The following is a 14,344-nucleotide window of genomic DNA, read 5'->3' on the forward strand; positions in this document are numbered from 1 at the left end:
TCAGTAGCATTCACCATTTGTTATTTACTGTTATTCATGCTTATCTTGGTTGTTGCTGTGGTTTCCCTACTGTGTTGTTCATTTTGCTTGTTTTCTTTTTTTCCCAGCAGGAAAAAAAAGCTGATTTTTAATGTCTTTTCTCTCTAGTGTCACTCTGAGACAGGATGTTTCTAATTTTAGAGATATTGCACAAAGTGAAGAAAGCAGTCCTACATATTTGTTTAAAAATGTGCACTGAATGATATATCCTATTCACAAATGACTCCAAGGTTCCTCACAGTGTTACTAGAGGCCAAGGTAATGTCATCCAAAGTAAGAATCTGGTTAGATACCATATTTCTAAGATTTTCAGGGCCGAGTACAAAACCTCAGTTTTATTTGAATTTATAAACAGAAAATTAGAGGTCATCCAGGTCTTTGTGTCTTTAAGACTTCATGGATAGATAAAGTTGGGTTTCATCTGCATAGTAGTGAAAATGTATACTGTGTCATCTGATGATACTGCCTAAGGGAAGCATGTATAATGTAAACACAACTGGTCCTAGCACTGAACCCTGTGGAACTCCATAATTAACCTACAGCATGCTCTAACTGTTGTAATAAAATGTTATTGAGAACAGTATCAAACGCTGCACTGAGGTCTAGCAGGACAAGCACAGAGATGAGTCCACTGTCAGAAGCCATAAGAAGATCATTTGTAACCTTCACTAAAGCTGTTTCTGTGCTGTGATGAGCTCTGAAACCTGACTGAAACTCTTCAAATAAGCCATTCCTCTGCAGATGATCTGTTAATTGTTTTTCCGATTACTCTTTCAAGAATTTTTGAGATAAAAGCTAAGTTGGAGATTAGCCTATAAGACAGCTGGGTCAAGCCATGGCTTTTAAAGTAACGGTTTAATAACTGTCAGCTTGAAGGCGTGTGGTACATAGCTGATTAATAGAGACAGGTTGTTCATATTTAAGATTGAAATATTAATTAATGGTAGGACTTCTTTGTGAGTCCAGCATTACTCACGAGTATTAATGATTGTAGTGAGCCCTACTGTAACTTACAGGTAACCTGCATTACACAGTAATTACACTTGAAACAGCACTTATGCTAAAATATTTGCGTAACATTAAAACTTTTGATTTTATAGCCTAAAACAGCCTAAATAAAATGAGTAACAGGAGTGCCTCTGCCTCCATGTTAATACATTTAACCCACTACTTGGGTAGTGGGTTAAATGTGTGGCATTTTTCCTGAAATGAAGAAGTCATTTATGTTAACAATAAGGAGCATTTTGATGAATATATCAGATTTTTGAGTATCGTGTTAATGTTCAGTGTAAATACGGCCTAAATGTGAAAACTTCTTTCAGCCCATGTCAAGAAACACCTCTGTATAAGCTCATCATCATCTTCATTGTTGCAATCAGCGGAGTAAGTGTTGGACAATATTTTCTTTTTTGAAGTTTCACTGATGTGTTTTTATAGGCACAAACAAGAAAAGTGACTTTGAAATCAATGCTTTCAATGCATTAGGCAGTTTTGCATCAGTACTTACACTGCCTGGTAAGGGGTACTGCTTTAAGGACAAAAGCAAAGTAAAAAATAAAAAGTCTTGGGGTGCACTTTAATTTAATTAAGATATTAATTAGAAACATGTATTAATGAAATTAAATTAAGAGTAACAACTTCACTAGAAGAAGAAACTGCCTACAGTGTTTTTACTGACTGCACTGTTTCAGGCCAAAAAGACCATCAGTAACAACTTATTGTCTCAGCATAAATGAGGCTAGATGTGCAGTTTGTGGCACTGTAACACTATTCAGTGTGCCGGCCCAGCTGAGAGACAAACTCCCTAAGTTGTCATGACAACACAAAGCATGGACAATGGCGTGCTCTGTCCACGTTAGCTGCATGGTGACGATGATGACTAAATTATGGTGAGAGAAAAAACAGCTGAGGTTTGTGCTGAATGTGATGCAGCAAATAAACTATCAGAGCAGTTTTTTGATGGAAAAAAACTTTCATAATAAATTATATTTCTGATTTGACTTTTCAGTTCTGTCTGCTTTCTGTTCGTGCTTTAAGGAGGTTCAACTGTTAATTGGACTGATTGCAATTCTGAGTAAACGAGTTCAATTTGAACTGCAGCAACAATAGTAGCTGTGTGCTCTGGATGTATGGCAATGACGTCTCTCACTCTACTTCTTGCCTTCATTTAGAAATGTTTTCTTGTCTTCTAAGTGTTAAAGCTCTATGAACAGCTAAACCTTGACAGAAAGTCTAATCTTTTCAGTCTTTTGCAGCATCGCACTATCAGCGAATCCCTGAGCTCCTGCGATGATATATAATTAAAATGCCTGTAAAGAGCAACCTGCTCATATAGTCATATCTTAAGTCAGTTAGGTGCACATTAAGCCAGACTACACTTTGGTTGCATTTTGGCACCTCTTGATTTCTGTTGTGCAGCCCGGTTGACCAAGCCAAATCACTACCTAGCATCACTACATTTAAATGTGCCAATAACTTGACAGAACTCAGGCCCATAGCAGCTAAGTACCATTCTAGGTGCTTGTTTCTGGAAATCTGCAAGATGAGACCAATTTCTCAGTAGTGAATTTTGGTATATATATATATATATATATATATATATATATGTATATATATATATATATATAGATATGTATATATATATTTTTTAACTCATCAAAAGAAACATCAAATCCAAAGGAGTATGCTACAGCCAACCTCAACTCAGTGAAACAAATAATCATCTTTGAAAAATGTTAGCATGTGGAGAAAGCATTCATTCAGTAACGTTATTTCTGAAGACTGCAGAAATTTAAATGGAGCAGTTCAGTAATAAGTGAGGGCTTATAGAAACACTGTACTCTTATATGTACTCTTGTAGAAACATTACCTGCTTTTTAAAAGGGATTCGTGTTTGATCACAGCTTGGGACCACACTGAAGTGGCCATGTGGAAATTTGATGCACAAAAAAGACAATATCATATTAAAACCATACTCCAAAAATATGTTTGTTTCTTTTATTGACGTGATATTTCATCTTGTAAAAAAAAAACAAATGAAAAAAAAAATAAAACGATAAAAACTAAAAATTGAATGTTGCATGAATTTCAGGGAAAATGTTTTTAATGAAATCTTTATTTATACTAAATTATACTTTGATTACAGTTTCTTAAAAGGACCGTTTGGAGAAAGGGAACTCACTACTATATAAATTTACTTCAAATTCAATTGAGTTTTATTTATGTGGCATCAAATTACAACAGCAGTTGCCTCAAGGCACTATATATTGTAAGGTAGAAACCTACAATAATATAAATACAATCTTAAAATCTTTCTTTGAAAGGTTAGGAGTCAATCAGGGGTCACAGAGGGGCTGCAGCCTATCCCAGCTGCTAGAGGACAAGAAGTGGGGTATACTGTGGACAGGTCGCCAGTGTGTCAAAGGGCCAACAGACATAGAGTCTGTCTAAATGTAAATGTTTAAAAAAAAGATAATTATACACTTTTCTATAATTAACTACAATTTTCAACAGAAAGAGAAAAAACAGCTGTGACTGACTGTGTTTAAAACATCTAGGTACTGCACTCGGTACTAATGTAACACAAGTCTGTACCACAGGAGGAAATGCTGGTGGAGCTAAAACAACTGCATATTTATGTAAAATGATTTCTGCACAGCGACAGGTAAAATACACTCCTCTGGCTTTGAAAGTTAAACTGTGCGAAGGAGAATTACTAAAGTATCTTTAAACAAATTGAATTATGGTACAAATTCTCGTGACATCAGAAATGTACCAACCATGTCTTGTTTCAGATTTTGACCTCAGATTCAGTAAAAATACCAGTGAGTTCGTTAAAAATACTGAAGTTTTTGCCAGTGGCTAATACTGTTCATTCAAATATAGAAAATATTTAACAGTTAATAGACAGAGAGCAGGTTCATTCGGTGAGTCAGTAAACATAAGCGTGTTCAAGAGTTTGGGGTGTTTTAAAAACAAACAAACAAACAAAAAACTATCTGCTGATCCCCTCAGATGAAGCTCAGTCTCAGAGTTTGTATCCACAGTATCCACACATTCCTTTCACCGCAGCCATTCCAGCCCTGCCGTACATTGGGTTGTTTTAGGCAATTCCTCTCATAACGGAACACAACTGTAACTAACTACTTCATATATAAAATGTTCATTTTATATATAGTTGTATGTCCTTTGAATTATCTCAGATATTTTAGAAACAAGTTTTTGCTAAACTTTTTAATTGAATGTTTGTTTAGGTTTAAAATTGGGGAGACAAGGTCTTTATCCACTCAGGTGTAGTTCCACTCTTGGACACTGTGGGAGAGACCGCTTGTCAATAATCTATCATAACATTGCATCGTACCTCCCCTCTCAAGCGTCGAGTGCTGGAAAGCAGGGTGAACCCTTGTGTGCAAAATCATAGCTATGGGTTGGTACAATGGCAATGTTGATTAGTGACCTCAGTAGTTGGTCCCCACAGCAGAGTAGGTGGCAGAAGTGGATGCTTCCCTGCGGGTGGTATTAAATGGTGACAGCTCAAGCTCGGTGGTGGTGCACTCATTGTCAGTGTTGCTAGTGGCAGTGGTGGGGGAGTGGGGCGGGCCACATTCGTCGCAGCAGCAGCAACAGCAGTCCAAGAAGGCTCGGGCGAATGGCTGGCATAGACAAAACAGCAAAACGGGCGTCACAGCCGATTTGCAAAAGAGCATCATCTGGCTGACAAGGTGCAGAATGTCCAGGGCTCTCCTGGGAATGGTGGCCGCCATATACACATTTATGATGTTGCAGATGTTCTCTGGGATGATGCAGAACCCATAGAGGATGGCCAAAGCTACCACGGCACAGTTCATCTGGCTTTCCAGCTGGAGCTGCTTCTTGCCCCCACGGACACAGGCCCACTCGGCGTTGCGGATCTTGCGGGCAGTGGCTAATGAGCTGCAGATGGTGAACAGCGTTGGCAGGCAGAAAAAGCAGCCAAAGTACCACCAGAGGCGTGCACTGTTGTAGGTGAGCCCCAAGACATAGAGTGTGTCCGGGAGGTCTGTCGAGATGCGGACTACACAACGTTCACATGGTGTCACATCAGGTGGCTCGTCGTCCTCAGTGACGAGCTGTCTGATCAGCAGCTCAGGCAACGCCAGCAGCAAAGCGCCCACCCAGATGACCGCCAGCTTTGCAGTGGTAGATGCCCAGTTCTCGATCATCTCATAGTAGATCTGCACGTTGGTGGCTGCCCGGAAACGATCAATGCACAGAGCACACAGCGTGAAGGTTGTGATCCCAAGAGAAACCACCTGGGAGAAAGGCTAGAATCAGGTTAAACGTTAAAAGTACAATTTCATAACTGTAACAATTATGTGAAGTAAAGTAAAAATAAAAAGTACAACCGAGTTAGACAATTAGACAATTAGGTGACAATGTGGCGAGGTAATGACGTCAATAAACTCATGTAGGTCACTGCCTCAGACAAAAAGCTTCCACTGCTAAGAAGCTTAAACACAATAAATAAGACCTTTTGTCTCCAGATGTCACATTAAAACCCTTTCAGTTGTCACAAGCTGCAGACATGATAACCTGCTGTGGCAATTTAGGTAAGCAACAATTGAACAAGTATCAGTGTCTCAAAGGCAAGGATATGATGTTTTTTGTAATAGAGTCAGTGGAAGGGATGATATTCAGATAAAAAAAATCAATTAAAATTAAAGTAATACATTTGTGAGAATAAATGCTTTTAAAAGTGAGTCAGTCCCTGAAGAGTCATGGTATAAAGGTCCAACTTTAAAGCAGAAATATCTTTTTACAAAAACCAGTTTGACTCAAAGGATTTTTCTTTACTCTGTATCATTGGTACATTTCATTTATTACCCATCTGGATACTGGTTTCCAGAGGGTATCCAGAAACAGGCAGCTGTAGCTGATGAGTGTCAGCTAAGCCTCATCTCTTTTATGTACAGCCCATTGTCCCTAAACTTTCTTATGAATTCATTAATATGTAGGGAAACAGAAGAAATTATGGAAATGTTCTGATTGCCCCAGGGTTTTGGACCTGGGGTTTTCTGTTATAGTCTTTGAATTCTTGTCATTATTTAATGTTCTGTTGGCCCTCACTTTGATCCATGTTGTTTGTTTTTGTTTGCCACATTGTGAAGCATCGTAGACCACGGGTCATGGTTCGATCCCTAGTTCTTTCAGTCCTCATGCTAAACTATCCTTGTAGAATATGTAGCAAAAAGTGCTCCTCTGAATGGATGGATAAAGCATATTGTAGCGCTTTGAGTGCTCAAGTAGAGTAGCAAAGTGCAGCCTATTTACCGTTTAGTTCTTTGTGTCCGTTTCTGGTTATTTCCATGTGTACCCTGCCTATTTGTTGTTTTGTATAGTTTATATCTTTTTAAGCCTGGATTATACTCTGTGGCGGACACAGGGACCTCGAACCCCAACAACCGAGTAGATATTACTGTTAAGCAGGTTTTAAGCCTGGATTATACTCATTTGCTGGAGACCTGATGTTCACATAGTTAATGCATTGGACAACTCACGAGGTCACAAAAAGAGGCAGGCATGCAGACCCTCATGCTAACTGTCTGATGACAAAATTTACACCACAGGGTCACAGAAAGTATAGAATCCTCCATCATGACTCACTATGTCAAGTCTCTGTGTTTGAGTCTGTCATCTCTTTAGTCACTTTCCATTTTTACTTTAGTAGTCTTTTGTCACCTGTGCTTTGTCTTCTCGTTCTAGCAGTGGTTCTCCACTTGTCCTCTACTTGCCTCAGTCATTGTCTCTTACATTTATTGTCTCAGTCTCTCTTTGTCCTTTGTCCCACATTGTTGTGTTTTCCACAGCATTTCCCAATTTAGTAATTATTCCTTCTGACTCCTGAGTCTTGGCTTTTGCTTTGAACCGTCTATCGCACATTCATTAAAAAGACTCACTTTGGTAACCTTCATCTCTTGCTTACTGCATTTGGGTCTGCAAAACTACAACCAGTTTCCAGGCAGCAAATGATAGTCTTGTGTACTTGGTATTGAGTTTTACTTCTCCTGTCTCGTTGATACTAATTTGTTCCGTTCTGTGTTCCTTGCTGTCCCAGTCTCATCTGCATTTATTCTTGTGACTTCTCATCTTCCTCTGTCTAGTTCTCCTGTTCTCCTCCATGTAAGTTAAGCCTTGTTGCCCATGTAGTTGTGTTTTCCTATTTTATTGTGGTAACCATTGCTCTCTGTGGCTCATGTTGTTTACTTCCTCTGCCTTGTTATGTCTATAGCTTCCACCTGTGTGTCCAACCTGTTGCCTCTCCTATTGATATCCAGTGTGTACTTATTATCTGTCTTCTGCTGTCCTTTGTCATTGTCCTACCATAGTTGTGTGCTTCTTGCTACATGTTCCCAAGATTATGTACCCAGTTTTCCCTAGAATGTGTATTCCTGGCTCCACTTGATTTGGTATTTTGTCTTTGGATGAAACTCCAGCACTAAAGCTGTTCTTGAGTTCATGTGTGGCCTCTATAACATGCAGAGACCAGATGTGGCACATATATATTTTTTAATGTGATGTTATATTCGATTGAGCATGTTGAGTTTGACCAGAAATGTCCTTTGATTTCTCCTGAAATTATGCAGTTAAGATGAAACTCTACACACACAGTGTGGGTTTCCAAGAAGAGGAACATTTCATGTCAACTGTCATATATACGATGTTTAATACATTTTTAACATGTCATTATTACATTCCTTTAAATTTTTCAATTTGAGCAGTGTTGACCTTTAATTTAGAAATAAAACTCAGCACAGATGTAGAGTAGGTGAGCCTGAGGAGAAATGTGTTGAAAGTTTCATGTCAACTATGAAGAGGGACTTTTGATAATTTTTTTGAACATGTGTTGAAGTTGAGAATAATGTTCTTTTAACATGTCAGCACCCGGCTGAGAGGGAACTCTGTACAGATATATTGTGGATGTTATTCACATTTAAGATTTCAAGAAATCATGAATGAAGAAGCTCATTACCAGCAAAATTGAAAAGAAGAAAAAATGAAACTTGGGGATTGGGGAAAAAAGGTCCTGGAAAAAAAAAAACTGATATAGGGACTGACTCACTTTCGAAGCCAGTCTCAGGTAGTTATTAGAGGATTTATTGTGTGTGAAGGAGGAGAACGAAGGAGAGCGCTTTGTGTAGATGCGCAAAACAATTTAAGCGGCGGTTCACTTGACCACGATGGTCTCACCTGTAAGATGAACTCGGCTACAATTAGATCTGCTGCACCATGAGGGACTAGCAAACCACCACACCACCACTACCCCACCACCATGCCTCTCACCTCCAGATAGGGGATAATCCTGCATGAGAACTCTCCCAGCAGCCATTTCTTGGTGAGCTCATGAAACACCACAAGCGGCAAGCAGAAGAAGATGATGACGAAATCCCAGAGCGCGAGGCTGGCCAGCAACGAGTTGGAGATGCTCCTCATGTAGTAGTTATGACACACAATACACATGATCGACACGTTCCCGATGATGCCCACTGTAAAGATGAGGGCGGCGGTTATCAGTACAGCGTAGGCTCCGTACGACTCCGCGGTTACCGGATAGAATGGGTTCTTTACCTGCTTGCGTCTGGTTCGCGTGTTCACCGGAACGAGCTGCGTGGTGTCGGGGAAGTCCGGGAGAGAGTACTCGTCCTCATAGTCACTTGTATTGAGTCTGAAGGGGGGGTCGGCGTCTAGCTCCTGCGCCATGGCCACAGGTAGCGGCTCGCTGTGCGTCGCCCTGCCGGATACGGCAACCCGCCTTTGCCTTCGTGTGCGTCCACTCATCCTGCGCGTGCAGTTGGGTCCATGCTGGGTTTGTTTAGATACCTCATTGCTCGGCTCACCTGTATTATTTTCTTTCGTGCCTAAAACTAGAACTTCTGGTAAAAATGACGGAGTTCCACTTTGGGCGCCACCTTCACGCAGAGAGCGCCTGGTGATCTTTTTCTCTAGCAGCTCAGACGACGAGGAGTTTAGAGGAACCAGCCATGAGGCTTCTGCACTCGCACTGCGTGTCCCCCCACGGTCCTCCTCGCTGACTGTGCGCCATCTCCGGCTGTGCACATTCCTTTCAGCGGTGGCGGATTTATTATAAGGACTAAAAGTCGTCTTTGTTTTGTCCCAGTGAAGTTGACAAACGACGGCCTCGCTGCACAGCCACAAACACAAGAGACTCAGGGCTGCAGACATCCTCATGGCTCTGGCTAAACCGCAAAATGAAACAGTGTGATCGATTGATCCATCTCTGGGTTTTAATAGTTTTTAAACTCAAATCTGCCGCCAAGCCGTCAACTTTCTTTCATTTTTGTGTACACAGAGCTTCCTCGAAGTCTTTGGCCGTTTAAGAGTGCTGCACCTTTCAAGTTCGGGTGCGTCCCAGTGCGTCTCCAGTCCGGAGGCATCACCGGTGAGAAAAAAAAATCTGATCGGAAAAGTTTTCAAACTGGGCTGAAAACTGCGAACTAAATAAGTGAATCCTCAGCGTCAGGAATTGGGTGTTGGGATGGAGAATCCCCGAGTAGGTCCACAGTACGTTTCTGCACGCGCGGCAGGGCCGGAGCGCCCGGAGACCGGAGTGGAGCACCGACGAATGCGAGTAGAGACACGACCAAGCTCGATGTAACAGAGCGTCTAAGAAGAGGAGGAGGAGGGAGGGGGACTAGGGCCGAGGGTGGTGGTTGTTATCGTCTGTTAAACCTGCTATTAAATCCCATCGGATACTACATTAAACCGTTATGTCCAATATTCTAAACATGCTTTACGGTACCGATGTGTATCGCCAGAAAAATGATGTTTATGGTTGCTCCAGAATTTGGAAACATGTTTATTTGATTTATATTTTTGTACTTAAGAGTTCACGTGAAAGGTTTTCAGGCACAAAAGGGGAGCATATGAAAAACAACAACAAAACATATAAGTTGAAATTTCCTTTAAAAGAAATGTGTTGTTGTTTTACTCTTGTGTGCCATCAGATGGAAAATTTGGGTATTAAATAGTGCACTAGTACTGACCTGTACTATTCAAAGTTAAACAGGATATAAAATGTTCACACTCAGTATATTATATCCCAGCTACAGGTGCACCTGATGCAGACATGAATTGAGCCTAGTGTAAAGGAGAGTGGGTTAAAATTCCTACGGTGCTCCTCCTTGGGCTCTCGTGCTCTGAGGGGCCTGTCTGGGGCCCGGATCTCCTCCATGCCTGCTTCATGTCCTGGGGGCAGGGCTATGCCTCCACACACCTACTATTAGACACTTAGGTGGAGAAACCTTATAAATACCAGCGCTCACACACGTACAAACAGGTACTCACAGACACATCTTGGTTGGCTGCTGCCTGTAAACATATTGTGCGTTGCAGGTTTCATGTGCTGCTCAGTAAGATTTAGTATTTATTATTTACTGTTACTCATGCTTATGTTGGTTGTTACTGTGGTTTCCCTACTGTGTTTTCGTTTTGCTTGTTTATTTTTTTTTAGCAGGTGGTGAAGCAGATTTTCAGTGTCTTTTCTCTCTCTATCCCTCTTCTTCTCCATTTTTCTTTCCCTCTCTTTGTTAACTCTCTTCCCAACTTCTCTTTTCTTCTTATTTCTCTTTCCCGCCCCCTGTTCTGATTGTAATAACTTAAAATAAAAAACAAAGATAAAAAAAAAAACTATGACAATCAAGTGGACCAGTATAGCAAAAGGTCCACTTGGGAAAGTAAATCTGTTTGGCATTTTTCTTGCCCTTCAAACAATAATTCTGATTTACCTCATTTTAAGACCTGCTAAGGACCAAATTATTTTTGATTATGTCTTGATAGATTAAACCTTGCAAATGAAAGAGAGTGTAAAGGGCATTCATACTTAATGCTTAATTGGGGGACTAGATCACATCACGAATATACTCAGTAGACCAGCAGACGGTGCTGCAAACCCACAGATAAGTACTGAAAGGTGTTTGGAGGATCTGCTTTCATAAAATGGAGAGTGAGACTGCATCCATAAAGCGCAAATATTGCTGCTCAGTGTTTTAGGACACTAGAATGTGATGCCACACATCATTCCAAAGATAAATAAAAAGCTTAACCTGCAAATACATTTCATGTTAGCAATTGTTAAAATGTCAACAATAAATATAGACTTAACAGTCAGTTGCTGCTTGGACACCTTTTCATGGCGTGCATTTACTTCAGATTTATGTCCTGAGGTTCTGTCTCTCTGTATGCATGCATGCATGCATGTATGTATGTATGTAGAGAGAGAAAGCATTTTGACTGACAAATTACAAATTTTTTTTGGCGAATAACAGGTAGATTTAAGAAATATACAGTAAACCATCCCAATGCATGGATACCAGGTATGTCATTTGTTTCCTGTTTGCTCATGGTATTTATATCATACAAAGTGTTGTCTTTGTCCTGCGTGCTGTGCAGAGCAATTAGCAAAATAAAAAAAATCTCCTGACCAAAGATTTTGTAAAAAACGATTTTGACAATCCAGCTAACAAGATTCTCAGATTTGGAAGGGTGCATTCAGAGCAGTTGTGGAGTTAAAGTTGCCACAAGATATAATAAGTATACAGGGAGGAATATTAATGTGGTAACCATCATCTCATAACATTAGACATCCTAGCTTCAAGCATTTGGCAAAAGTGGGAAACGGACTCTGAGTTCAGGTCATGGAGTGATGTCATGGAATTCAGGATAAGAATCTTCAGGAAAGACTGAGGCCAAATTCGAACAGTCTTTAGCCCTGCATGAAAAATCTTCATCTAGATAAAATATGTAAGAGTACTCTGGACCTCAGTGTGGGGCAAAGGTTCATCTTCAAATAGGGCAACTCAAAGCACATACCCAAGATAACAAAGGAATGGCTTCAGGGTTGCTCAGATTTGGACAGACTCAGAACCCGAACAAAAATCTCTGAGGAGATCTGAAAATCTATCCAGCCTCTCAGGAGAAACTGGCCAGAAATAGATGTGCCAAGCTTGAAGCTTCATAGTTAAAAAGACCTGAGACTTGGAATTGCCGCCAAAGGTACTTAAACTATTGAGCAAAGGCTGTGAATACTCACGTAATAAATGTGCAAGAATTTCAAGCAAACCCTTTTCACGCTGTCATCATTGTGTATAAAATGTTGAGCTGAAAAATGAATTTACTCCATTTTTGAAATAAGGGTGTAAAAATCACAAAATGTGGAACAAGTGAAATGCTGTGAATACTTACTGGATACACTGTAACAAAAAATAAAGTTTTCACCTTTTATTTTGAAAAGTAATCAAAAGTTTAAACAGGCGGGACAGGAAATGCCAAGAAAATGTAGTTGGTATTTTATTCAGTTCTGAACTTTATTTGTATGTACACAATAAATAGAAATGTAAAGAAATAAAACAACAACAGACAGAATCAGAATCCTCTCATCAGAATTTTATCTGAATCGTTCCCACAGGCGGTGCAGGTGGTGTCAGATCATTCGGATGAGGGTTTCACGACAGTGGTGTGACAGACCTGATAGCAGGTCTTAGTCTGTCCATCATCGTCCTCTGCCTGATATGCCATCAAACATAAGTCGAGCCATGGGTGCTGACCTGAGGACGAACAGGCAGACATGACAAAGCATCCAGCAACACAAACCTGCTGCTGCTTCTGGTTTTGCAAAGCTTCAGGCAGTGTTTTTTTGTCCAGATATATATTGTTCAATGTTGTGCAATGTTTCGTTTCCCCAGATCTCTACCACAGAGCTGTAAACTTAGAAATATTAAAAAGCCAAATAAATGCCTTTGACGCTTTCAGTATGTCACGTCTGATTCTATGTTTTGGTCCAGTTCGTTACACAATTTAGATCTAAAGTTATTATGTTTCTGTTACTAAAACTGAAGAATCATTCTAATGATTTGACCATACACACTGTATGAAAGATGGACATGAGTCAAGTCACATTTTTATGAGTGTTTTGCAATTTCCATCTTTCTGTTTTGAAACTGGACTTCAAAAAACCATGAAAGATGCAACTGATATGAAAAACTCATCAGAAAAGTTTTTTTTCTGAAGTAACAGATCCAGGTAGCTGGACATGTCTATACAAGCAGACTTGTCTTTTTATATGACCAGAGGAACTGGGACCTATTGGTCTTTAAAAAAAAAAAAATGCAGGTTTAAAGTGCATATATGGGTTATGGTACATATATATGGGTTTGACAGACATACCCACGTTGCCACCCGGTGGACAGAGAGAGTCCATGATTTGGCAGATGCTGTTCTGAGCTTCCTGATTGGCTGAAGCATCCTCTGCAGACACACCGAAGAACGACTCCTGATGAAAGAAGAAAGAGTAAAACTCACAACTAGCACTTATTTATCACATCTACAAAGCCCACAGACATTATGAACAAAACTTACTTTCAGTTATCCTCTTATTTATATCTTGCTGTAAGAAGCAAACCAATGTTTCTACTTTACCCACATTCTTGGTTCGGGAATGTTTTGCCTTCTGACAAGGGCTTTTAAAAATTCAGAATTTGATTTGTTGACATCCAAAACACCAAAATATATCAATTTTGGACCTGACTTTATTAGGGCAAAAAAACTCAAACAGGGCAAAATTTTACAAGACAACAGTGAAATGTATAATAAATCCAGATGTTCTCCCTTTGTCTAATCCCATCTGACACCAAACAAAGTGTGAAACTCACAGCATGTCTCCACAGGAAGACATCCAGCCTGTCGGTGGCATCCTGCAGCTCCAGTTTCATCAGCAGGATGAACTGCAGTGGCTGAATGCCGAGAGCTGCAGACCAGAGAAGCAGAAACACCACGTGATTTATTTCAGAAGTTAAAAATGACCTGGACAGAGATCAGCCAGGAATTTTTACAAAGAAGTGGAAAAAGACACAAACGCAGGAAAACACAGGGTTGCATGACAATTTTTAAAAATTATTATTAAGACCAAAAGTGCTTAAGAAATTTTCCTAAGATGCCATTTTTAAATGTCCTGTTTTGTCTAACCAACACTCTAAACACAAAGATACTCAAATGCCATGACAGTAAAAAGGAAAAAATGTGCAAATATTCACGGAGGAAAAAGTGCAGCCTGAGAAGTCTTAGCTGACATCTGATAAATGAGGAGTTTGTTTTGCCACAATAATCACATTAATCCTCCACATTATTCACTTGGGCTTTGTTCTCTGTTGCGCTGTTGGGAACTTGGAAGTTGAAATATGATTTTGGCTTCAGTTATGAAAAAGTTGTAAAAAAACAAGATAGTCGGGAGAAAAAATGATTACTTTCTCCATAT

General features: G+C 40.0%; 2 protein-coding genes across 3 annotated transcripts in view; both read right to left on the reverse strand.

Moving 5' to 3' along the window:
* Window positions 1-3,022: 3,022 nt before the first annotated feature.
* gpr37a (G protein-coupled receptor 37a) lies at window positions 3,023-10,560 on the reverse strand. Of its 2 annotated transcripts, none has more exons than XM_005454215.3 (2): window positions 8,359-10,560; window positions 3,023-5,342 (listed from the first exon to the last, which is right to left on the reverse strand). In XM_005454215.3, the coding sequence occupies exons 1-2, from the start codon at window positions 9,262-9,264 to the stop codon at window positions 4,497-4,499; spliced, it is 1,752 nt and encodes a 583-aa protein (XP_005454272.1). In that variant the 5' UTR covers window positions 9,265-10,560; the 3' UTR covers window positions 3,023-4,496. The 2 variants fall into 2 exon arrangements, with proteins under 2 accessions (XP_005454272.1, XP_005454273.1); XM_005454216.3 differs by having other exon boundaries at window positions 3,023-5,330; window positions 8,359-10,557.
* A 1,804-nt stretch (window positions 10,561-12,364) lies between these two features.
* pot1 (protection of telomeres 1 homolog) overlaps window positions 12,365-14,344 on the reverse strand; it is a 52,249-nt gene continuing 50,269 nt past the window's right edge. Inside the window, exons 18-20 of the mRNA XM_005454213.4 lie at window positions 13,743-13,837; window positions 13,258-13,363; window positions 12,365-12,638 (exon numbers count right to left, since the gene is read on the reverse strand). Of these exons, the coding sequence (XP_005454270.2) occupies window positions 12,520-12,638; window positions 13,258-13,363; window positions 13,743-13,837 (320 nt within the window). The 3' untranslated portion in view covers window positions 12,365-12,519. The remainder of the gene's footprint in view (window positions 12,639-13,257; window positions 13,364-13,742; window positions 13,838-14,344) is intronic.

This window comes from Oreochromis niloticus, linkage group LG7, assembly GCF_001858045.2.
Source record: "Oreochromis niloticus isolate F11D_XX linkage group LG7, O_niloticus_UMD_NMBU, whole genome shotgun sequence".
Lineage (NCBI taxonomy): Eukaryota > Metazoa > Chordata > Actinopteri > Cichliformes > Cichlidae > Oreochromis > Oreochromis niloticus.